The sequence below is a fragment of the Elaeis guineensis genome, chromosome 7 (genome assembly GCF_000442705.2).
Source record: "Elaeis guineensis isolate ETL-2024a chromosome 7, EG11, whole genome shotgun sequence".
NCBI classification, from domain to species: Eukaryota; Viridiplantae; Streptophyta; class Magnoliopsida; order Arecales; family Arecaceae; genus Elaeis; species Elaeis guineensis.
The window spans coordinates 103,228,088-103,253,654 of NC_025999.2; the positions used below are offsets into that span (position 1 = coordinate 103,228,088).

The following is a 25,567-nucleotide window of genomic DNA, read 5'->3' on the forward strand; positions in this document are numbered from 1 at the left end:
TTTTTTTTTTTTTTCGGTAGGGCGGGTTGCTCTCTGCTAACGCTAAGCAAGACAGATGAAGCGAATCCCTTCCGAACTAGCATCTCATTTCAATGAGACGTTGATTTGACCTTTTGGTTCATGGAATTATCTTACCACCTTGTGCGTTCCTATGTTTCGTTTAAGACGTATTAGTGAGTTAGATGAAAGGATTACCTGAAAGTGAAATCTCCATGGCTACAAAATCGAGATAAATAAGATACATTATAGTTTATCTTCTTCATACAAAGTATCGTCAGTTTTGTCAGATTGACTTTGGAATCGATTATATGTTTATCCTTCTATTAGATTTTAAACTTTTGAATCAATATGACAAAAGCTAAGGTACTTTTATACAAAGTATGGATTTCTCAAAAGTTAGAGAAAAAAAGATGGTGACTTCTTTTGTCCAGCTTAGGTTTCTAATTTCTGCTGCGACTTTTTTAGAACTTCTAGACTTACAAGTCAAGACATACAAATGTATGTTTAGTCCCATATCAATTATGCGTTAAGACAATCTTCCATATTTGTATAAGATCAAAAAATTTAAATAATATTATCTAATTATTTTCTCTAGATAAGATCTTTGGTTATCATAGATGAAAGTAAAGCAAACCCATTCCATAGCCCTTAAGTATTTCGTTCTACAATAGTGCACCAACAAAGAAACAAAGAAAGAAAATGGTGCAGCCATTATTCTTTCATGAATTAAACCATTCTTGACACCGAATCTTAATTTCAACACCCTTGATGGGCATCTCTCTCATTTCAGTTTTTCAGTGAAACGGTGGTGGTTTGCCATTGGTTTGCTCGCAAAAGGAAATATATCTCATGTGGAGACCCACCTTGTGAGCACATGAAGCCCACAAAGGTGATGTGTGATAATGTGGGATGGTCAGGTCCAGGCTCGGAATTGGACCAGTTCTGATTAAGGGATGGGCCCATCTCTCTTCTTAGTGAACCTGGAACGAGTCATACCAGGTGCCATTATCTCTCCAATCCAGAACTTCATGGAAGACTGGGCCCCATTTAACTTGAGGTTTAAGGATGAAATGGTCGTTGGCGACGTGGCGTCAATTGCGAGAGACCAATCATCAACAGCACATGACCTAACTTGGTGGTTGGTGGGTCTCCTCGCTACATTCAAATAGAGTCTAGAACTTGCTGGTCTTAGATGATTGTCGTCAGGTTTAGTTGGATTGTTGGTTCAGATCCACTTGTGGGAGATCTAAACCCTTATTTGCGGCGTATGACTGATAAAAGGTTCACATATAGGGCATGGGAGTGACAAGGCCCACAACTTGATCTGGCGAGATACAGATCCATCTGTGACTAGGGCCGGTAAAATATGATCCGATTCATTACTCGATTCATGTTTAATCTGCCATCAATAAGTTTGGATTTAAGCTAAAGGAGTTTGGGTCTTAAATAGGTCAACCTATTTAATTCATTTAATATTTGGATCGAATTTGGATTTTAGGTATCTAATCCATTTAATCCATTTAATATTCATATCGATTTGAGTCAGATAATCCATTTAATTTGTTTAAAACTTATTTAACCTGTTTCTGACTCATTTAGCCCGACCTGTTTAACCTGTTTAAAACCTACTTAACATATTTCTGACCCATTTAATCCAACCTGTTTAATCTGTTTAATCTAATTTGATCTATTTAATAAATGGATTAAATAGATCGGATCAGATTACTTATTTAATAAACAGATTTGGTTCAAATCTGAATTTTTGACCCATTTAATAAACAGATCGGATTTGAGTTGATAATTTTCTGATCCGATCCGCATTGATCCGATCCATATATGATCCGACCCAATTGCCAACCCTATCTGTGACCCAATCAGTGCCTGATTCGGAGAAAGGAGATAGGGGAATGGATATTTTAGCTACTTCAGCATTTTTGGTGCAAGAAAGCGCTGAAGCTTAAACCATCAGCCCAAAGGACGAAGGCAAGAATAGGGTGGAGATTATCATCCTCAACAATGGTAAAGCTGCCTGCCAATGCTTGAGTGGCTAAAAAATCTGCTATCTAATTGGCTTCCCAAAATATATGAGATGACAAGAAAATCTTTTGAGTGCATTTCCAATCGATTATGTTATGCAGCGGCGGATGATTTTTGCCTCCAGCAACCTGAAATTGGTTTATCTGCATGATAATAGTCGAGGAATCACCCTCAATACACATTTACATATATCGTCTGAAAGAAAGATCCTGCAACATTAAGATCCAACAAACTCCCACCAGCTTGACGTAGGCAGCAAAAGCTTGTCACTGGCTCTCAATAACCGGCCATCATGATCACTAATTATAAATATGTAGCTGCTGTATTATTTGTTACCGCACCATCAAAATTGATTTTGAATACTCCAAGAGAGCAGGGGCAGCCATGAAACAGATTTAGTGCTACATTGGTTCTTTGTTCAAATACAAAAAGCCATCCTAGTTCCAACTGACCAAAGTACTGAAAAACATATCAATGTGGCGCTTCATAATATTGGCAAAAGGCAAGTAAACACGCCTTAACCGAAGAGCAAGTAGCAACTTCTGGCCCAATTTAAATCCTGAACAATTTCTAGCGCAACCTGGAGTGAACCTTGATTAAATGGCAGCTTTTATTGTAGCCTAAGGCCAACATGCTTGGCCACCACCCGTGCTTGACTTCGTGTGCCACGCATCGATCGGTAGATTCAGGTTCCAGACTTGACCTATAAACGTGCAAGACTATTGTTAACCAAATGTGCAAAATATTGCCCAACTCTATGATCACTGTGGACTTCCATCACATTTTATGCTTTATGTGTTCAGGTAATCAGAAAAGAGAGTTTTGTTATGAACTTAATTTGAGTAGTACATGTTCATGAACCAATCACATTATGCCTTTGCGCGTGTATGATATATTGTTATCTTGCTTTATAAATTTGCCATTAGAGGCATTTTTGGCATTCTTTGTTCTTGTCTTCCCTCTCCTCCTCATTTTTACCCCTTTATTTAATGGTGGGGGAAAGTGAAGAGGGTATGCCAAAAAAAAAAAGAAAAGAAAAGAAAAGAAAAAGGAATGAGGAAGAATGCATGCTTTCTACCTCTAGGTTGTTTGAAGATGGAATTTGTATTTTATGTACGAAAGAAAAATTCACCTTTCTTCACATGAATCCACTATTAGGTCGTATAATAGTTACTTCAAGATCTATACAGATGATGAATAAAAGAGTTTAGAGTACTTTGAGTCTTGTGTAGAGCATGATCCAATGACTAATGTTTTCAAAAAAGATCAATCATTCTTTTCGTAAGAAAGATACAATCTGAATCAATTGTTTATGATGAAATATGCAAAATTTAACTTTAGATAATGATCCAATAAGAGGAATAACTAGGACTTTGATATCGAATTTATATTTGTATTCCATGTTAATTGCAAGTTCAATTGCATGAATATATATATATATATATATATATATATATATATAAAAGAATCTCTTCCAACCAATGGACTATACGTGCCGCATGTTGATAAAGCACAGGCTATTGATAGATTTGATGTACTTTGTTGCTTTACCATTTGATGCAGTGGATATTTTGTTTGATCTTGATAATGATCGACATAGATCCATTTTGATAGTGTCCGATCTCATTCATTTTAGATATGAATGGACCGAAAACTTGAGAATATTAGTGGCAGTTATGCCCACTCGATCATTATTATATGTTTAAAACGATTATAACTGTGAGGTTACATAGATAACTGTTGCCATGTAATTAAATACTATTACTGCACCTCCCGTCTATATTGATAATAGGTACCAAAATTCCTCTATAAATGGAAATGAGTAAGGGCTATTAGATAGATCATTTGGCTGCTCTCTCATACTTTCTCTCTTTGATTTTTAATCATCTTTTAAGATGGCTTGCTAATCGAGAAGTTGCAACAATCACAAGGTTGAGTCCTTGCCACACATCGGGAGAAGACCGATCTCACCATTGTCTCGGCCTCATCAATATTCTCAACAAGACCTCAAAGTTCAGCAGCAACAGCATCTATTCAAAATCATCTCTATAGTCCCAAAATTAATGTCTATTATTTCACAGTAATGTTGCCCTCTTTTTTTTTTATTTTTGGGTAGAAGTAATGTTGCCGTCTTTGTTGATGAAGAGGAAGTGCCTAAAGGTTGATACACATAAATTGGGCAACACATGGCACGCATAATTTGCCAGAAGGATCAACGCACTAATTAGTTATCTTCAAGTGCTACTTTGGGCGTCCTACAATATGGTAAAGGGCTGGTCTGAAGTTTTAGTATAGATGACTACCATGTCGTACTATTGCCTATTGCTGCTTTCTCAAGGGCCACCAAAATGGCGCTGCCAGATCAATCTCGAACATACCTTTTTAACAATTCTAGTTGCGAGTCCTCAAGACTTCACTGACGTCACAAGTGCTTAAACGGTGTCTGGAACACCTTTTTTTTTTTTTTTTTTTTTCTTTTTTTCAGAATAGTTGTCTTAGAATACATTAATGTTGAGTCCTCATAGGTAAGCTCATATGGATTGTCACTACGTTTCTCTTTTTTCCTTTTTGGACCAAGTGCATAAGGAATAGAAAAGGGCCGCAACATTTGCCACTTGCTGTCAACAACTGATCATTATGATCTTTAATTAAAAAGCCAGCAGCTGCTTTAGCAGGAACAATTGAAGCATCATCGAAGTTAATTTTTAACATTCCTAAGAAAAGGGGTTGCCCCCACACCTGAATAGTAGAATAGAAAACCAACCGTGTATTTTTTTTTTTTTTTTAGAAAAACCAACCTTTGTATTTACAGCATCTTAGTACTTCACTAGAGTATTAAAAAAAGAAGAAGGAAGGAATAAAATTCTTATTATGCTTCATAATATCACATAGTAAGCTTTTCCGATTAGCTAATTTAAAGGAAGAATAGTAACATGAAAAACACATTCATTATATGTTATTACATAAGCCATGCCACACTTGCAGCCATGAGTTAATTCTCATTCTCTATCTAGCCATCAGATAGATAATCTTTCAAAATTATCAAAAAATAAGGATCAAATTCAATTTGCACATATAGCTGCCACCAATACTTTAGCTACATATGTATCTAAAATAATGGCATGTTTGTAATTTTCAGTATAGTATCCACATACATCGTAAGATTTTTTAGCATAATTCTCTCCATGCATGCTAGGCTTTTATATGGCTAAGATGTTATTGCCATCCAAAGATTCATCGTATCTTTTACATGAAAAAATAATTTTATTTTTTATAATTTTAATTGTTACATCGTGCTGTGGATAAATGAAAGTCATATGTCAGATTGTTTTAAAATATATATAAAATATGGCCTAATGATTGATATTAAAAAAAAAAATCAATCATCCTTTTTTGTCCGGAAGATGCAACTCGATCCTTGCACCTTCGTAGGAACATTTAGTTTCCATATCCACCGAAAACTATAAAGAGAGAACTGTTGAAGCCGGCTGGTGCAGCAGCCCGTGCATCCCTTTTACGTAGATCCGAGAGAATCTATTATTGCCCCAGGACAGCTGACCAGAGTACAAGCCTTGCGCAAGTCACCCTATTTAAGATCCCGTATCTACATGTAATCTAGCCAGCTTAAAAGATTCTCCATACAATTGATATACGTACTTGCAAAGCAAGTCACCTTGCATGGGCTGGGGTCAATTTCTGTGCGAATTTTTTCTACCAAAAAAAAGAAGATCTCTGTGCGAATTTCTGCTCCATTTTCCTCGTAGACAGAATGACACGCGATCGGAGAAGACTCATATCGTTTGCTGTCTAAGTTTAGTTTATGATGTTCCGAGGAACATCCGATTGAAATCTCGAGTCAACAAGTCGGCACGGGGGGCACTTTCTGTAATTTGAGATGGACTCCCTGTGTTTTATTGTTATTATAATCATTATTATTTTTGATGAGATCCATCTTTTATTTTTATTTGTTTATAACCAATTTCTCTCTCTCTCTCTCTCTCTATATATATATATGTATACAATTTTTTTTACGCAGAGGGCCGGCCCATCCCTGGCTCTGGAAGCCAAACCTATCTCCTCGACCGCACCCTCCTCTCATTCTTTTTCTGCTCTCTGCCATCATCGTCGCGATTCTGTTTTGGAGAAGATTCACCGGATATCGACTCTCCCTCGTTGCCGTTCCCTGCTCTCCCAAGCCCTATATTTCTAGGGTTACGGCTTCTTGATCCGCGGATTTCTCCACTGCCCGGCGGTCGCACGCGGTTTCAGCCTGAAACATGGTAGGCTTTTCCGATCTTTCTCTGTTCAATCGTTATTCTCAGTCGGAATGACGGTAGATCTGGCGCAAGATTTCTTTGATTCGAAGTTAACAGCTAAGTAGATATTTTTTATTGCTCGAATTCCCTGTGGTCATACCGAGATTTGTTGCATTACCGATGTCAGACTCAATTGATGAGTTTTTGTTCGTTAGGATTTTGAATTTTCGCGAGATCTGAGTTTTTTCTGGATGCTGATCGACTTTTCTTTCTTTTTTCTTATCTGTTCCCGTGGCAATGCTTGCAGCCTCTCAGACTAGAAATCAAGGTACTTCTCTCAGACGCCAGTGAAATTTTCGATGAATATTGCTTGGATCTTATGTTTTCTCTGGTTTCTTCGTTGAAATCTCTCTAATTCTTGAATTCTTTTTATGTCAAATTTGCTTTCAATGATCTTTGTATCAGAGGAAACTTGCACAAAGGTCAGAAAGAGTAAAATCTGTAGATCTACATCCAACAGAGCCATGGTAATCTGATTCTTGGTTTGATTTGTTGTAAATGTGTTTTAAACATACCTGCAATTGCCTTTTCTAATATCCAAGCACTGAGATTATGCAGGAATTCAGTGGATATGAATATAAAATCATGCATTGTTCTTTTTGCTGCAGGATTTTGACGAGTCTTTATTCCGGAAGTGTCTGCATCTGGAACTATCAATCTCAGGCAAGTAACTGGTTCCCAATAAGTTCTCTAAAACCATGATTTTTTTTCGGAACTATGATTTATTTAGAAGGATCATCCTTTGCTACATGCATTCAATACTAAAAACAAGTTATTGAACAAATGTATTGCACGAACAGTTTAGATAGTCTACGACATTGATTAAACCTTACATCTTTCTACCTATGAATAGTTAATCCTTGTCATCATTATGCTGGAATCCATGCCTCTTGTATTACTAATTTGGATTAATTAGATTAAATGTCATACTGATTAGGAATTAATCGTTATCAGTTGTATCACATAAAAAAGATTGCTTTTGATGATGGTTAACTTTGATTCTATTGTTTTATTTCATGTTTTAGTAATCAGGAAAAATGGATTCAAATCTCTTCATGAGAGGGAGTGATGCATAACATTTCAATTCACTTCTTGAGTAGGAGTATGAGATTTGCTACTGTATTGCATGATGCTAAGATTGGATAAGTTGGACATGGTAGGTTTGGCAGTCTGGCTTTAGGGAATGTAGGATTCTGATTGTATTTCATGAGTAATTTCTGCTGATGCTTTGAAGTCATCTTCCAATAAAATCAGTTGGGTGGTCTCAATAGCCATGTTGTAAATGCATATGTTTTGTTCAAGATCCTAAAAATGTTTGTCTTTTTAGAGTTTGAGGGGCCTGACTCACATTTATGGGGAAGATAATACTGGTATTTGTGAGAATAAGAAAGTTAGAGAAACTGATCACGTGCTGTGACATGGTCAAGCAATGTTGTTTGGAACAAGTGTAAGAGGACGTAGGAACCATAACTTATTGCATACATCAAGTTTGCTGGTGCTAGCTCTCCGTGCTCTCTCTTAAGGATTCATGTTCCTTTTTTGCAGGATTTTTGTGCACACTAAATTTATGTTTCTCTGTGTGATGATAGATTTCCGACTCATGGAGCAAATCCATATGGACATTCCAAGCTTTTGGCATCTAGTTAAGGATTGGGAGGGGACTAGGCTTTTCGGTGGATGGTTCTATGGCTATTGGAGAATGATGATTGGTTGCATAGTGGCTTGGTAGAATGGACTGGAGTGGTGGAAAAGATGTTAGCAACAAATATTTCCTTCCTAGGGCTCCACACTTTGTAATCATGTGCACACATGCAAGCTCATGCTTCTAGATGCTTTCATTTTCATAAAGCATATGTCATAGGCGTCATATTGCTAGTGAGACTACATTTGCTCCATTTCCTGAACCAATCTTTTAAAATACATACACAAGCATCATAAATTATAACCATAAAGTAAGTCTGCTTTTTCAATTTTTAATCTTAGTTTTGTGCTTCCTTGCTGCTCCACACGGGCACAGATGCACACACACCAAAAAAAAAAAAAAAAAAAAAAACACCACTAGGAAAAAAGTGAGGGATGCTCTGTTTATGTGGTTAAATGGATGATATTGTTACTTACAATTTCCTTTTATAAAACATAAGACTTTTGTTATCAATTTTTCCTTGAAGCTTGAAGTATTCTTGGCCAGCCAGGTTGTAAGTACTAAAGGTAATTGACATGGTAGATGGAGCATTTAGTGGAAGTTTGGGGCCACTAGAGAGGCATTGGAGAACTGGTGGATATGTTGTAGCTTCTTAGCAATTTGAGTAACATATGGTTCAAGACTACAATAGGTGGAAAGTCCATTTTAATGCAACAACATTGGAAAAAGGCTCATGGGGCAAGTATGTTGCTTAGATTTTTTTATTTTTGGTATACTTTATTGCAATGAAGATGCCATTGAATACCAAATCAAGAAAATGCTCAAGCACTAGCTAAAATTATGAATCAATGGCAAGGGGAGCATAATGTGGCGAATGCAAGCAATCGGAAAATAATAGATTAAGATGAAGCAGAGGGTGTTGGGCCTTGAAGTGGTTCTCCATGCATAAGAATAAGTTTGGTTGCATGTGACATTCTTCTTGCAAGTCCAATTATTTAAATTGCTATAAGCAAGATCTGCTAGACTGGTACTGGGACTCGTGATGGTTGGTGACTAGTTCAATATGATATGGTACCATAACAGGATGTACGGGAATAGGAGAGGGAAGGGGGGGAGGGGCTTGGGTATCGATTAACATGCTTGGTGTCGATCAACATCGAAGAGGAGGGAGACGAGCTGCAAGCGAGTGAGCGAGACAAGTAAGCAACAACACATGCGGTGGTGCTTTGAAGCTCCGATGGTGGCGGAACATGGGAAGAGAGGGGGGAGGGCAGAGAATGGAGGGTTGGGGGCATTGGGAGGGGGGAGGCTATAAGTATGGTAATCTTATGCAACTCCAACCTAAAAAAGCATTTCAAGTGCTGCAATTTGATTTATGTCTGGACGACGACGACGACAACAACAAAAAAAAAAAAAAAAGAAAAAGAAAAAAAAAAGAAAAAGAAGAAGAAACTTGAGATTGAGTTTCAGGTTGAGTTTTGGTCACTGAGGGCAATTACAGACATTTAGATAACTGCATTCAGCATGTTATCTGATTTATTGGCATCATTAGATGCTAGCCAAATTAAAAAAAAAAAAAAAACTCAAGATCAAAGCTTACGACTGATGCACATCACAAACATCTAAATTTGCTTCGTGGCATGAAGTGTGTAATGTAACATCAGTGTAGGATTCTGAATAAGCACCTTGGACAAGCTATCACCTGGTTTTTGGTACTCGTGCCCCATTGCACTAGGCATAAAGGTAACAGAGGTTAGGCCAAAATTGCGAAGCTATCTAGAAGTTGGAGGTGTGAGAATAAAGAAATGGCTTCTTTGATGTAACCATCTTCGAGTAGATTTGGTGATCTACCTAATGCCATTTAATGTTGAATGAAGGTGAGTGGGTTGAATCATCCAATGTCCGTTGCTGTAAGTGGGTTGTGAAAAATCACTGTCATCAAGTTAGGCTTCCGAATGATGGTCAACAATGTGTGCAACTGTGCTCCAGCAGCACTGACTCTGCTGCATAATATGGACAGTGGGATGATAGCCATGCTAGTCATTAAGGAGGAGGACCTATAAAAGCAAACAAAACACACCACCCAGGCATTATGAAAACTAGAAGTGAAATTCACAAGTAGGAGTTGAATGCTTTTACATACATTTGTGGCTTTGATGTATATAATGCAATCCTTGACATAGCTATATAATATGGACGAATTCCTTAGTTTGTTGCTAGGGCCTATAATTAGATTTCACATGTTTCTCTTCATTTATTTGTACATACATGTGTGCATGCATGCTTGCAGACAGATATGCATAATTCCATATTTAAAGTCATTAAGAAGAAGGACCTATAAAATCAGAAAAAAAACACCACCCAGGCATTATAAAAACTAGAAGTGAAATCCACAAGTGGGAGCTAAATACTTTTACGTACTTTTGTGGCTTTGATGTATATAATGCTCCTTGACATGGCTATATAATATGGACGAACTCCTTAGTTTGTTGCTACGGCCTATAATTAGGTTTCACATGCTTGTCTCCATTTATTTGTACGTACATGTGTGCATGCATGCTTGCAGACAGATATGCATAATTACATATTTAAATTATGATCTGGTTTAGATCCTTTTTCATGAGTGTGTAAGTTTGAGATATAGAATTTTGTGCAATTGTTTGTTGGACACCTAACTTTCTTTGCTGGACTGATCAAGTTTATTACATTTGCTGATTCATTTTCAGACTATGGTAAAATCTTTTGAGGTCACAGAATTGCCTGGTATGCTACTCTATACTTCACCCTCTGTACTTTTGCTAGAGTTGGCAATAGATTTTAATGTGGTTGTTAAATTCTCAGTGCGATCAGCAAAATTTATAGCACGCAAACAGTGGGTCGTGGCTGGGGCAGATGATATGTTTATCCGGGTGTACAATTATAATACAATGGACAAGGTTAAAGTGTTTGAGGCACATACAGACTACATCAGGTGTGTGGCTGTCCACCCAACCCTTCCATATGTTTTATCATCATCTGATGACATGTTGATAAAGCTTTGGGACTGGGAGAAGGGTTGGATGTGTACTCAAATTTTTGAGGGACATTCCCACTATGTGATGCAAGTCACTTTTAATCCAAAAGACACCAATACATTTGCAAGTGCCTCCCTCGATCGCACAGTAAAGGTGTTGCTGAATTATCTTTTGATTGGTGGCATAAATTCTACTGTTGGTTTATGGCAATCCATTTCTCCTTTTTGATCATTTGGCCTCTCTTAAAAATGACTTTCCAGATCTGGAATCTTGGTTCTCCAGACCCAAATTTTACTCTAGATGCTCATTTGAAGGGAGTGAATTGCGTTGATTACTTTACTGGTGGTGATAGGCCATACTTGATTACCGGTTCAGATGATCACACTGCAAAGGTCTGCCTCCTGATTATTTGTTGCATAGTTATTCTATTTCTTTTCTTCTATATCTTGCTGTTCATAAATTTTATGAATTTCAGGTCTGGGATTACCAAACCAAAAGTTGTGTTCAAACACTTGAAGGTCATACCCACAATGTTTCAGCTGTCTGTTTTCATCCTGAGCTTCCTATAATCATTACAGGTTCAGAGGATGGAACTCTTCGTATATGGCATGCAACTACATACAGGTTTGTTCTTCCTTAACTTGATCTAAATCATTTGTGCATTTGTGGCAGTAAGGTTCTTTTCACTCATCCACATGAATTCTGAAGTCATAATTTTTTACTTATGTGCATTTCAACTTGTTTTTATAGCATTTTAGAGAATTTATTTGTGTAGATGATGTAGGATAACATTTACTAGCTGGCACCATCTACTGTGCAATCAATAGGCTAGACAATTTCTTTCTCTTAAATCTAAAAGATAGCATATCAGTTCATTCCATCAATTTTTGTGAATCAGTACTTCTTATTGTTCTTTCTTTTTCTTGATGAACCAAGTGCAACTGCAGGGTTTCCCTTGTAATCTGATTATGTTCAGATTCTTCTTACATCTGTTGTTCCTTGTTTGTTCTGAATTCTCTTTGTTTCGAACAGCAATATTGAAATCTACTTTGTAGATGAAATACTCTATGGTGGAATGCATAACTTCTAGAACAGTGAAATACACACCATGTTGTTTACACTTATCTATTCTAAAATACAACTCATATGATGTTCTATCTTTAAAAATAAATGAAAGATTCATCTGACAGTTTGGCCCTTTATTTGTATAAGTTGATGGCTGCCCACAACCTTTCCTTCAGGAGTGCGACTGACATAAGCATTTTATATGGGGAACCAATTGAAAATACAGTTAAAGCCAGCAAGGTTGTGGATTGCGATATGGTTGGGACACTGAGTATAGAAATAGATGAAACTTATATGAATAGGATTGTAATGAAGGCTAGGATCCTACTGAAAGATGAGGTGTAAGAAAGGGGTGGGAGATAACTCTGAGATATAGGTGTTGTTGTAGATTGTGCGTCCACTGCATGTTCTAAAATGTCTACTCATTGGTGTGGATCCTTTGTATCTCAGAGATCCGTTCTGTTGCATTGACAGTAAAGTGTAGTATCTTCTTTTTCCAATAGATAATGGTTATGACTTGATCAATTTGGTCTAAATGTTCCTGTATCTATGGAATTGCACATATAGTTAAGACTATTGGTGCCCCTTTGGAGGTCTGTAAAGCAATTTTGAGTTTTCATTTCCAACATGACACATTTCTTCCATTTCACTTTGTTTGGGAATCTCTCTTAGGAATCTGTCTTGCCTTTGTTTATAAGCACACAAATGGTTGAGGAATGTAAATCTGTGGTTGTTTTTCCTTATACTACTTTGTTCAGTTTTGTTTCTTCATGTGCATGCTTTCTAAAACCAGTTTTTAATTATTTTGGAGTTTGTTTTGCTTCTACAAAATAATGATTTTGTATGCATTAATATGAAATTGGAGGAAATAACTTGGATGCATTTTGGGGAAAATGCTCATTCTAAGTAAAAATATGTACATGAAAGCAGAATTGTTGCCTGTAGTAATCAAAGAAACTATGCAGTGAAATAATGATATCTGGAGATGAGTCTTGGTGGAAAATATCACAAATTAGAGATGTCTTGGAAGACAGTTTGTTGTTTTTGTATCAGATTGAGGTTTTGCGCTCCAAGTCTGTGTAGATGACCTTGGCATGTGAAGGTCTGTCTGAGACAAACTCTTAACTAGAATTGGTCTTGTGAAGTTATTATTAAGGTGACTTTCATGGCTACAACTTTATCTCCAATAGGTGAGGAAGAGCGGTGGGGGGAGGGGGTGGTTAGTTCTTGGGCTTTGGACGATTAGGTTGTCCCAAGGGATTATGGATTGTTGTTTCTCTCTAAATCGCAGCAGCAAAAGTAATATTGTAAGGACATGATATACTGTAGGTGACTTGCTGGATGTTTGAATAATTTTAAAAGAAAATGGTGTATAAATTTTCCTAACCTCTAATGAAGCTATTGATGTGGATCAAGATTTCGTCTAGAAACTCAACTTTTTGGTATATAAAGAAGTTGATTAGATGGGTTCTGCCTTATTCTAGATTTATTGTTAGTAACATGGTCAGGAAGGTGCCTTTTTTTCTTGAACTGGGATGAGAGAAGCTTAGTCTAACTCAGGTTGAGGGCCCGTTTTGATCCCAGGTCACTGTTATCTAACTCCCAGTGACTTTGCCAATTGGCACACCCTCAACATGGCAAGAAGTTGGCTTGGTGGAAATGCCATTTTTTTATCCAATGTCAATATTCAATGCTTGGGAAAATAGGTTCATCAAATTTATGCATGTGGGTCATCCTTTTTCTGTTGTGAAAAGTTAGTTCTCCCTCCATGAAAAGTTACCATCCCGAATAGTCCTCTTAAATTTGCAAAGCTGTATTTAAAGTGAAATTTTTTATTTTCAAAGTTTTACTCGAATATTTGAGTCTTCTTCATTTCAAAAACTTGAGCAGATTGTGTTTTTTGCTATTAAGACTGCTCTTTGCTGTCAATGTGTTAGATGGATATTACTTCCAATCAAGGTTCATTGAACCAGCAGTGGAGGTTGTACCTATTGGCAACTAGTTCGGTTTACCATACTGTTTTGCGGCATACCAAAACAGGGAGAGCCAGAGAGGAAGGAAGAGGGGGGGTGGGGGGGAGGGCTCGAATAGCTGTTATCATCATTGTCAGGGGGGGGAAGAGGGGAGGGATGAAGCGAAGTAGGGGCGACCAGGCGAGCTTATATACCAAACTGAAGCCTTGAACCACACTGGTAACAAACTGGCCGGTTCGGCATGGTGCGGCTAACTTTGCTCCCAATTGAATTGTTTACGAAATGGTTGTTTCCAGCATCAAGTTTTTTTTGTGGCTTTGGAATAATAGTGCCCATTCTTCTGCCAACTTTCCTTGAGCCAACATTATCTGGAAATGATGATATGCATTCTGGATATGATTATTTATCCTGTCATATCTGAAATAAAGCAAATTTCTCACTTTATTAAGTCTTCCACACTGCTTTGTTGTAATGGTTACTGGGGAAGAGCCAATGCGGACTGCTCTACGGGCAAGAGGTGTTACCTGGTAAAGATTGCAGGTCCATCTTCAGTCTTGGAATCCTCAGAAACAGATGTTGAGGTATCAATAATTGCAGATAGAACTCATGTTTCCGATTCCCTGCTGGCTTTAGCTTGCTGATTGCTTAGGGAGGGTGAGCATTATCAGGCTGGCAATTTTACAATTTTGTGCAGGGATGTTTTAAGCACTTTTAGCTTACCTGACTGTGTAATTATAAATCAGTAATTCAGTATACAAGCAGATCAATCTGTAGTCTCCAGAATTTATGGGAATCAACAGGAACCAAGCTGTTTGTACAGCCAGGATATCAAGAAACCAGGGTACAGCCATTTTGGGATCATGTGTTTCTGTCATGTCCTCTGCCTTCTTCACTACATTACATATGCATGCAAAGCATACATCTTGTAGCTATGCTTGAACCATATCGTGAACTTCACCCAGACTAACTGATGGTTATTACTTTATTCATTTGCTCCAATAAGTCATCAATCTTATTTTTGTTTCATATATTATTAGGTGTTATTGTTTGATAGGATGACATTAAAATTTTGGTGGATCTTCAGTTGGAGATATACTCAATTTTTTTAATACTTTTACAGACTGGAGAACACGTTAAATTATGGCCTTGAACGAGTTTGGGCTGTTGGTTACATGAAAGGATCAAGGAGGTAAAAAAGCTGTCCTTTATTTTACTTTTTAATTTTCTTTTTATTATTTATGAGTATAGATATTTTGTTGCTGATTCCGAGTTTATTTGAAATGTGATAGTAATGAGCAGTTAGTATGATTCTTGGTTCTTTCTTCTTGCTTAGATGTGGCATTGGTTTTGTTTTTTAGGGTTGTAATTGGATATGATGAAGGAACCATTATGATAAAACTTGGTCGTGAAGAACCAGTTGCCAGTATGGATAGCAGTGGGAAAATTATATGGGCAAAGCATAATGAAATACAGACAGTGAATATCAAGACTGTTGGAGCAGATTTTGAGGTTAGTTAGCCCTGATCTGCTATCAAGAAAGTCAAGAAACTTTCTATGAAAATTAATTTGAAGGTTAGGGAACTTTTTCTACCTGTCAGGTCACAGATGGTGAAAGACTGCCTTTAGCTGTGAAGGAATTGGGAAGCTGTGATCTCTACCCACAAGTAAGTTTATTTAAATGTGATCGGTTGCATCTGCATCTGCTATGGTTTCATGGTTGACTCTATGCTGTGCTCTACCTATGTAGCCTTCCTGGTTGCATGGTGCATGCATGTGCTTGTGGATGTGCATGCATGTGCATGTGTTCCAACTAATGCACTGGATGACATATAGAAGAATTCCATACTCCACTATTTGTCTACAGAAACTAGAGCAAATAAAATAGTATTTGTTAAGTGCCCAAAAAAATCTATGATATTTGATTTACTGGCCTTGTCTTGCCTTGCAGTGAGACATATCTTGGAGAATAATTCTTCAGGCTTTACTTTAGAGGTGTATGATTGGTTTTGGACTAATTGTTAATCTGTTATTATCTCCAGATATCTTGGGCTTTATCTGTTTTTTGTCTTGTCCAATTATTTAATGGATTAAAACTTTAATATATTTTAGCTATCACTTCCCTCAAACTATTAGTTAATTAGATTATGGAGGTCACCAAGAAGAGGAAAGTGATGCTCTAAAAGTTTTTGGAACTTGAAGTTTACATATGCTGAATAAAAATGTTGGGGAAGTGCAACTTGCAAAGAATGGATGAACTTTGATTCTGTGATTTAGGCATATTGATCTTTACCATATATAAATGCTCTGTTTTGGGAAATTAAGTAATCATTTCTTTTACCAGAAAATATTGTTTGTGATTTGCTTTATGCCATTTGATGCAATATTGTTGGGTTATGTAGTTTCTAGTTTTTGAATTGCTCCTGCTTCCAGTAAGCAACCATTGATCAAAGTTGTTTCTCTTTTTGTTTGTTCAGAGCTTAAAACATAATCCAAATGGGAGATTTGTTGTTGTTTGTGGAGATGGGGAATACATAATATATACTGCATTGGCATGGAGAAATAGATCCTTTGGATCTGCTTTGGAATTTGTCTGGTCATCTGATGGAGAATATGCGATCAGGGAAAGTACATCAAGAATAAAGATTTTCAGTAAAACATTCCAGGTTTGTTTCTACATCTATTTATCTCTGTTCATTTTTTGGGGATCAATTGGCTTCCTTCCACTTTCTAGCACCAGCCCTTATGTACTTTTTTTTTTTTTGAAAAAAATATTGGAACAATATTTAAATAATTTAATTGGATGATTTTTTTCATATAGTAAGTCTAAAGGCCTTACTAGATTGATTATCAGATTGATTGTTTTTTTTACGCATGAGAAACTAGTGTTTAGATTTTGCATCCCACAGACCCATTAAACTTCTGCTCTCTCTTTTGCAGCTCAAAGTTATGTTTTTGGTATTCCAATTGTTGATGTATGGATAGCCCATGTCGAAAGGAACTGTTACTTTCCATGGTTGATATTGCAATTTGTTGACATATGGATAGTCCATTGTTAGGAGGAACCAAAGAACCATTACTTGCTGGGGTTTCTGTATATCCTGATTGTTCGTAGATGATCTGCTGTAAATGGTTGTGTGCTTCTATTATGTTTTAATTATAATTGTAATCATTGTTTTACTACTGTAAGAGATGTTCCTGGATACTTCATTGATTATCATGAGCACTTTATGCTGGCTATTCATGCTTTCCAATTATGTGGCTTCTGAATTTTTTGGAGCTAAAGATTATAGAAATTCGGAAGCCGATGCTTTGTAATATGTCTGCCATCGATGTCAAGTGCATGCTAACAGTCATGAACAAAAAATTGTATTTTGTAGATGTCTTTTCGTTTTGTCATCAGATGCTTGTGTTTTGTCATCATTATGATAGTCTCCAGTAATGGATTAGAGCCACCAGAAAATTGTCTTATGACAACTTGGAACTTGAACTGAGCTTGAAGGCTATGACATCTTTCAGGAGAAAAAAAGTATCCGACCAACCTTTTCAGCAGAGCGTATCTTTGGAGGGACATTACTGGCAATGTGCTCAAATGACTTCATTTGCTTTTATGATTGGGCAGAGTGCAGATTAATACGTCGGATTGATGTGAATGTTAAAGTGAGTTTATTCTTTATTCCCAAAATTGTGTAGATATTGTCATGCTTCAGCTAGATTTCCATCATATTTTTATTCTTTATTGTTTGTCATGGTTATGTTTTGCAGAATATTTATTGGGCTGATAGTGGTGACCTAGTGGCGATTGCTAGTGATACATCATTTTACATCCTAAAATACAATGTAAGTTAGCAGACTCATTGATCCTTTTTTTATGTTCTATTGTTGCCTCTTTTTTTTGTAAAATGTGTTATCATTGCATGATTTCATTTAGGTACCTCTGCTTTGTAATTTTTCCCAGGAACATGTTCATATAGATTTGATATTTGCATGTATTATTTTTAATCAAGACATTTGTATGTTTTATTGTGTGCATATATGTCGTTAATGGTAATTTTGAAAAAGTTGATCTGTTTCCTGCAGAGAGAGATTGTTTCTTCCTATCTAGAATCTGGAAAGCCAGTGGATGAGCAAGGTGTGGAGGATGCATTTGAGCTTCTTCATGAAGTAAATGAGCGGGTCCGAACGGGGATATGGGTTGGAGACTGCTTTATTTACAATAATTCTTCTTGGCGACTAAATTATTGTGTTGGAGGGGAGGTAAATATTTGACCTTTCACTTCAAATTCAGTTTTTGGTGCTTATTCATATTGCAGGCTTGTTGATTCTTGGAGTTATGTGATTATCTGTTTTGTTGAATGTAGGTCACCACAATGTTTCACTTGGATCGGCCTATGTACTTGTTGGGATATCTTGCTAATCAAAGCCGGGTGTATCTTATTGACAAGGAATTCAAGTGAGTTCACTTGAGAGACTCTCATAATCTTCTGTCATCCCCAGCGGTGATTTGTTGTGGCTAATAATTTCTTCTGTTGCAGTGTTATGGGCTACACCTTGCTTCTCAGTTTGATTGAGTACAAAACTCTAGTGATGCGTGGGGATCTGGATCGTGCAAAAGAAATCTTGCCATCGATACCGAAGGAACACCATAACAGGTACATCCTTGTCTCTATTTAATAGGTCAGTATTGCACTTGTTAGACTTAATCTCTTGTGGCCTGTAATTCTGACAGAATGTAAATTGACCAATAAGAAGTCAGTGTTGTTAAATTAACTTAGTTCAGATTATCAAATTGGCTCTTTTCATGGTTGAATTTCATTCTTATGCTTGGGTGTCTTCTCTGAGATTGTTGATTTATGGATCAACAAAAGGCTTTGAACTCTCACGTCCGCCTCTTCATCATACAAAAGACATGATATTCTGGAGTTTCTGTTTCTTTTTTCCCATAAGAAAGTACAGAAGAGTAGACATGGGGGTGGTCTTTTCTGTATGGTTCTTACTGTCCTGTTATTTGTCTTATTTAGATAGTTTTTGTCTCTTTTTGCTTTCCTAATCTTGATTGTGGAATTCTTCTTCATTTCCTTTAATACTACAGCCACTCACTAAGCTTCCCTTGGACCGTATCTCATGATTTGCCAGTGTGGCTCGTTTCTTGGAGTCTCGGGATATGCTGGATGATGCTCTTGAAGTAGCTACAGATCCTAATTACAGATTTGATCTAGCTGTACAGCTTGGAAGATTAGAGGTTGCAAAGGTAAGCATTAGTAATCACAGAAACAGATGATGGACATACAGATTTTGCTCATCTTCATTCTACCTTTGAATAATTTTTTCCTTGTAGTCATTTGTTTCCCATCTGAGGACAGAAATTTGTTTTGCAGGCAATTGCTATTGAAGTACAAAGTGAGTCTAAGTGGAAGCAGTTGGGAGAACTAGCTTTGTCTACCGGGAAGGTATAGTAAGAACTTTTAAGTAAACAATAATTGGTTTTTTGTATTTAAAAATTAAAAATGCCATTTAGTATACACTAAATGACTTGTCAGTCTTTCGAAAAAGGCATGATTTAAGCATTAAATATCAATATAGTCCACAAGGGAGGCTTCAAGATGAAGTTCTGAAAATGCTGAAGACTTTGAATAAATAATTAGAAAAGATGATAATGGAAAGAAATATGATTTGAAACATGAAAGATAAATAAGATAAATGATTGCATCACGAATTAGATATCGCAGTTTTTTAAGTATGGTCATGAAATGCTAATATATACATATTCTGGTTTAATTGTGATGAATTTCAGCTTGCTGGTTTTGTTTTGATATTTCTGTTAATATGTAACAGCAGTTGGTGGGGTGGGAGAATATAACCTTTCTGAAATCAAGTCTGTTGTCCTGGACAGCCTGCTAGAAAGGAACATAAATGGAGTGATATCTTGTAGTTGATGATTATTTTGCATTTTTATGCAGTTAGAAATGGCTGAAGAGTGTCTATCACATGCTATGGATTTCAGTGGCTTATTGCTTCTTTACTCAGCCCTTGGAGATGCTGAAGGGATAACAAAACTTGCATCTCTTGCTAAAGAGCAAGGGAAGAATAATGTTGCTTTCCTTTGTCTATTTATGCTAGGTAAATTGGAGGATTGCCTTCAATTGTTGGTGGAGAGGTACTTGTGGTTAATAAACCATGCCCTTTCCTTTTTTCTGAGTATCATTTTTTTTTAGAGGGTGAGATGATGCTGTGGCCACTGTTTTTCATTCTTTACAGTAATCGTATACCAGAAGCTGCACTGATGGCACGTTCCTATCTTCCAAGCAAAGTCTCTGAGATTGTAGGAGTATGGAAAAAGGATCTCAATAAGGTATTTTTTTTTGTTTGTTCCTTTAAGCTTTGCTCAAAATAGGATCATAGATTTGCTAAAAATGTGTGAAAGTGAGCAAGACTAAGAACCACTGTCATTTTTTATTTTCAGTTGATTTATGCTAAATCATCTCTGTTTTGTTCAATGTTCTTCCTTTCTTTTTGACACCATCTAAAAGATCTTTCCTTTTTTGCTACTAATTTGCCTTGAATGAAGAGCAACCCAAAAGCTGCAGAATCGTTGGCTGATCCTGAAGAATTCCCTAATTTATTCGAGGATTGGCAAGTTGCTCTCGCTGTCGAATCAAATCTTGCCCAGGAAAGGTACTTGTTATGCGATTCTTTTTCTTTAGATGGTTTTATTTTTGTGCATACAGCTATTGTGCAGAACCTTTCATGCCTTGATTTTCTGCTAACGTTCGAAGTGCCTTGTGATCCCGTAACTAAGATGTTCCTGTGTCGTTAGGAATTCATATCATTTGATCAGAAATCAGGCAAAATCTTTTAAGTAAATGGTAGCTGTGGTAGGTATGAAGCATTGGTTTTTTTGTCCTTGACCCGCTTGAGTTACCTAGGTGCATTAGAAAATAATTGGATAAAAATGGAAAAACAAGAAATTGCAGGGGGTGAAGGACTAGGACCAGCCTTGGAAATATGATATAAGTGGGATATGATTGAAGATATGGGCAAGATTTTAGGTTGGCTGTAATTAAATATAAAGCTTAATCTAGGTAGTGTCTGTTGAGGACTTTTTAAGCTGTTACAGCTCTCCCTCTGTAGTTCATTTCTGATCTTCTGCTCATGTACTTAGGCATCCCAGCTGCCGGCTACTCACTTTCTAGAACTGTTATGGTTTACATTAGATAGTAAATTTGAAACTCAGTTCTAATAGGAGAGTAGATAAAAATGGAGTGCGAAGTCTTTATTTGGTCATGGAACTTCTTCCATTGATATTCTTCTCGCTTGCCTTAATTTTTCTCTCTATTTGATCAATTAACTTAAAATGAATTTGATGGCATTAGAGGAACCAACGAGGACTCGATATATAGAAGGTTTTCTTTTATTTAAAGCCAATTCCTTCATGGCACCTTCAATGACATAACTTATATTAACAACTGGCTGTAATACTTATGATTTGTTTGTGAGGTCATTGTTACATTTTTTCTTCCAGTGTTTTTCATAGTACTCTCTATCTTGTTATGCTTGTGCTCCTAGTTTTGTTATGCATCAGTTGGAAATCATGACATCTATGACATGAATTGTCGTAGATGCCATGATTTCTTTTGCATCAGTTGGATGCCTCCTTTATTTACTGCTTCCTTGGTTCCAAAAATTTGAACAATAGAAGGCTGCTGTCCAAGTCTTGTTGTTGGATACCTTGACAAAATTTTTCATCTTTTATTGGCAACAAGAATTAGGGATTTAGACTTTCAAAAAAATGTTGTCTTTCTGCAGACTGTCTGTGGGTTTTTTTCATTTGTGTATGTTTACTTTTATTTGTGTTCAATTCATCACAGAATTTGTGTTGTTCGCTTTACATTCTTCAGGCATCTTATTTGAACGAAAACAAAAGGATTATTGAGAATTGGGAAAGAAAAAATAATGAAGTGATGTATGAACTTTATCGATTGAAAGAATGGATGAGGCAACTTATCTTAAACAGCATAAAGACATGATGGACTTATTGCCAAATTGTGTTGAAAATTGAAACCTGTGAGCATGCAAAAGTAAATAGCGTACATCATACCTTTAGAATGTTAACATCCTAAAATTCTGTCAGACATTTGATTGATGTCCTCCATCCTGACTTTTTACAAATATACTGAATTGCATAAGAAATTATGAGAATCATCTTCCAGTATGCAACTACTACAAATTCAAGTCTATGGCATTTCTAACTCGAAGGATAGTTTCAAGGACAATTAATGGGTGACCATATTCAGAACTCCCTTATTATTGGTACAACTTGAGGTGTTGAAAGTTCTAAAAGTGGACATGAAATGTAGTAGAAGTCTTTTCTTTGGGTACGATTTAAGCTAACCTGCCTTTTTGGCCTTGTTGCTAATTCTTATTCGTACCAGATCAAATAACTTTAGTTATCTTTATAAAGGTTTGTACGTTGTTTATTTAAAAAATATAGATATCTCTTATAATCTTCACACTGGCCACGCAAGCCAAAGTTCCTTGCAGGTTGGGAAAAAAAATAAATTAGGAGTCATTTTTTATTTATATCAAACACATCTACAGAAACATCAATCTAAACTAGAATATCCAGTAGTGTTCCAATAGGTGGCTATCTATGCTATCAGCAAGGGGACTGATAACATTTAGGTGAAGGGTGGCATCTTCTTTCTTTCTTTTTTTTTAGAATTTGGCTTCATTGATTTCTTCCCTTCATGATTGGAATCATATAGAAATTTGAGAAACATTATTATGAGGATTCCTGAGTTAATTTCTTCTTGTAAATATTTAGTTTGTTTGGAAACAAAATTTAGACCACAAATTATAACTTTTTTCAATATTAACTCTAAGAATTTGGATACCTCTATTTTTTAGCATAAACTAGTTTTGAACACATGCTGTAATTATAGTAAGTTGCTTGAAACTCAATCTGTTGTGAGCTTATTTTTGTCTGCAGATTAATGCAAACATGTGTTGTTTAATTTGAGTGAATATTCATGAAAGCAGGGGTAATTATCCTCCCGCTGTGGAATATTTAAACTATGCTGAAAGGTCAAATGTCAATCTCGTGGAAGCTTTCAAAAGCATGCAAGTTGATGAAGAGGATGTACCGCTTGAAAATGGAGATTCAGGTCATGAGGTAGGTTGTGCTTATAGATAGTAAATGTGTTTTGTACTCTCTTTTCTTATATATTCTCTGTTCTATTTGATCTTTCCTTGTTTATTCTGTTGGTTTCATTAAATCTGCCTCTTCTCCTCACTGAATCCTACACCTTGCTGCTCTAGATTGTCTAATAGCAAGATTTGTTTGCAGGTGACTGAAGAGAATGGCACGGAGGAAGGCCAAGAAGAAGCGGTTGAAGTTGAAGCTGATGAGTCTACAGATGGTGCAATCCTTGTTAATGGGAATGAGGGTGAGGAAGAGTGGGGTACGAATAATGAAGGAACCCCATCAGCCTAATAGCAATTGGTTGGGCAAGTGTAAAATTCAAATTTTGTATCCGGTGATTAATTGTTTTTCTTTTCTCTTTTTTCCATAGACTCCCGTATGTGTCTAGGATTACTAATATCAGTGCCACTTGTTAGAGAGTAGCAGGTCTCCTGCTCTCATTCCTACTTTTTCAGTTTGCGAAAACAAAACAAGGTCATCCTTCCATCCTGAGGAAAGAATATTGATGGTTGTTGTAGCGTGAAGTACACCGGCCACCAGTTTGCTCGTAAATATGAAAAGTAGCTGTGGAGACTGTGTACTATGATGGAGACTTTTCATATTTAACAACTCTTAGTTCCTAGTAAGAGTTGATGCCCCAAAATAATATGGTAGAATTTGATTTCACTCCTATAATGACATGGCCTTGCAGCGTATTCCCCTTTTTCTAAATTTTGACCTGTCTAGCAGTGGCTTATAATCTTTCTGATGTGAACCTCGTCCAAGTCCTCTTGCCTGAAAATATTTTGTTTCCCCATTGGCTGACTTGCTGCTAGGGTGCTGTCGGTTATGTTCATCACCTTAAAAGAATTTGCAATTTGACATGGTAATATTATTTTCCAAACTAGATTCTGTACATACGTATGGATTCAAGGTTATCACCCATCCTTTCAATGTCTTGTTAATTTTGGTTTTTGACATTGCGGTGCAACCATAATTTTTTCCCAATTTATACGTGTTTTCCTGATATTTAAATTTTGCAACTCCATTACTTAAGACATGGGTATACTTTTTCTATGATGTTTTCCATATTTGTGTATGCTCGCCTTCTCTAACGCTTTTGTTTGTTGATCTTGCAGTGTTAACTCCCCATCAATAGGGACCTTACAAGACAAGAAGTTTCAGAGATCTGTCTCCCCTTCTTGAGGTGATAACTTATCCCCATAGGAGAGAGGAATGAGATTTATCATTTATTTTTTTCTGAGCTAGTGATCCCTTTTCTTTTTTCTTCCCGCAGTAGATGGTATGTCTCTTTCTTATATGTTTTGCTGATTGATGTGTTACCTGGCAGTATCCTATGCCTGGTAGCTTTAGAATATTGACAGTCGTCTATGCTCCAGTATATAAATATTTCTAGCCTGGACTATTCTCCGATGATTTCTTCTGTTCAAAAATAAATATAAAGCAGGGTCACAGAATTTGCACTGAATTGGTGAAATAACTAAGGGTATTGTCTTTCATATTGGTTTGATATTGCAGATTAACTTTCTTGCCTTTACTTCTTGGTGATAAATGCTAAGCTTCATCAAGCACCAAAATGAGACAACTGCCACAATCTTTTCGTCTGCCTGCTGAAAGAGTTTCCTTTTTTCTGAAAATAAATGAATCTAAACAGATTTGATAGATGTTAATTTTTTTGGCATAAATGGACCTCCTTATATATCATCATACAAAATAAGCTTGGGTTGCTCATTTTGACATTTTGATCAGGTTGCTGCAAGGAAAAGTGTATGAGCTATAATTCTCCGGACAGCATATCCAGACCCACGTAAACGGTAATCTAATAATTGGTGTAATGTCGCGGACCGCTGCTTGTTCCATTGGATTCATAGAAGGATAGGGAGAGTCGTAGACGGCTGGCTTTTCTAGGCATCCTTTTTCGTCTGTCCATCAGACAGCTGTATCTCACAAGCTTTCATTTTCCATTTTGTTATTCATTGGGGTTTATATATGTTGTCATTGAATAGGTATTATTGGGAACAATATAGCACCACTGAGTTTTTCTGATCTAAAAGAGATCGATCATGTTTGAGTTACAGATGAGATTTGTAGCCTGATTGCTTCATCTTAAATTAGACTCATCTAATATTATTTTAGGTCTCATAATAAAAAGGAGCAGGTGAGGTTGAGAAGGTTTTGCTGCAAGCTGGCATACGGATGTTTGGGCTAAGGTGGTGGGCCCCTCCCACGCATTAATGATTGGAGGTGGGGCCTATCAAAGAGTTTGATGTTATTGGAGGGCCGTGGCAAAAGAATTAAACCAACCAAAGATTGAAGGGCTC

The 25,567-nt window shown here is 36.7% G+C and overlaps 1 protein-coding gene across 5 annotated transcripts; it reads left to right on the forward strand.

Annotated features, from left to right (window-relative positions):
• The first annotated feature begins 6,069 nt into the window (after positions 1 to 6,069).
• Positions 6,070 to 25,299, forward strand: LOC105047897 (coatomer subunit beta'-1). 5 transcript variants are annotated; one of them, XR_832526.4, is made up of 26 exons: positions 6,070 to 6,317; positions 6,601 to 6,621; positions 6,759 to 6,820; positions 6,962 to 7,016; positions 10,722 to 10,758; positions 10,837 to 11,162; positions 11,270 to 11,401; positions 11,485 to 11,633; positions 15,168 to 15,236; positions 15,406 to 15,556; positions 15,646 to 15,711; positions 16,522 to 16,710; positions 17,564 to 17,704; positions 17,810 to 17,884; positions 18,125 to 18,301; positions 18,406 to 18,497; positions 18,580 to 18,696; positions 19,181 to 19,295; positions 19,423 to 19,494; positions 20,005 to 20,201; positions 20,303 to 20,396; positions 20,613 to 20,719; positions 23,084 to 23,216; positions 23,391 to 23,580; positions 24,365 to 24,432; positions 24,996 to 25,251. XR_832526.4 is itself a non-coding variant. In XM_010927021.4 (26 exons), exons 1-25 carry the CDS (start codon positions 6,315 to 6,317, stop codon positions 24,382 to 24,384), a joined length of 2,715 nt encoding a protein of 904 aa, XP_010925323.1. In that variant the 5' UTR covers positions 6,070 to 6,314; the 3' UTR covers positions 24,385 to 24,432; positions 24,996 to 25,299. The 5 variants fall into 5 exon arrangements, 2 of the variants coding, with proteins under 2 accessions (XP_010925323.1, XP_010925324.1); XR_832527.4 differs by having other exon boundaries at positions 23,391 to 23,551; positions 24,996 to 25,142; XR_832528.4 differs by having other exon boundaries at positions 23,391 to 23,557; positions 24,996 to 25,139.
• The last annotated feature ends 268 nt before the right edge of the window (positions 25,300 to 25,567 follow it).

Coding starts and splice junctions, on each gene's coding strand:
- LOC105047897 (XM_010927021.4), top strand. Junction 11,634..15,167: donor TGGCATGCAACTACATACAG/GTTTGTTCTTCC, acceptor ATACTTTTACAG/ACTGGAGAACACGTTAAATT. Junction 20,202..20,302: donor CTTCAATTGTTGGTGGAGAG/GTACTTGTGGTT, acceptor CATTCTTTACAG/TAATCGTATACCAGAAGCTG.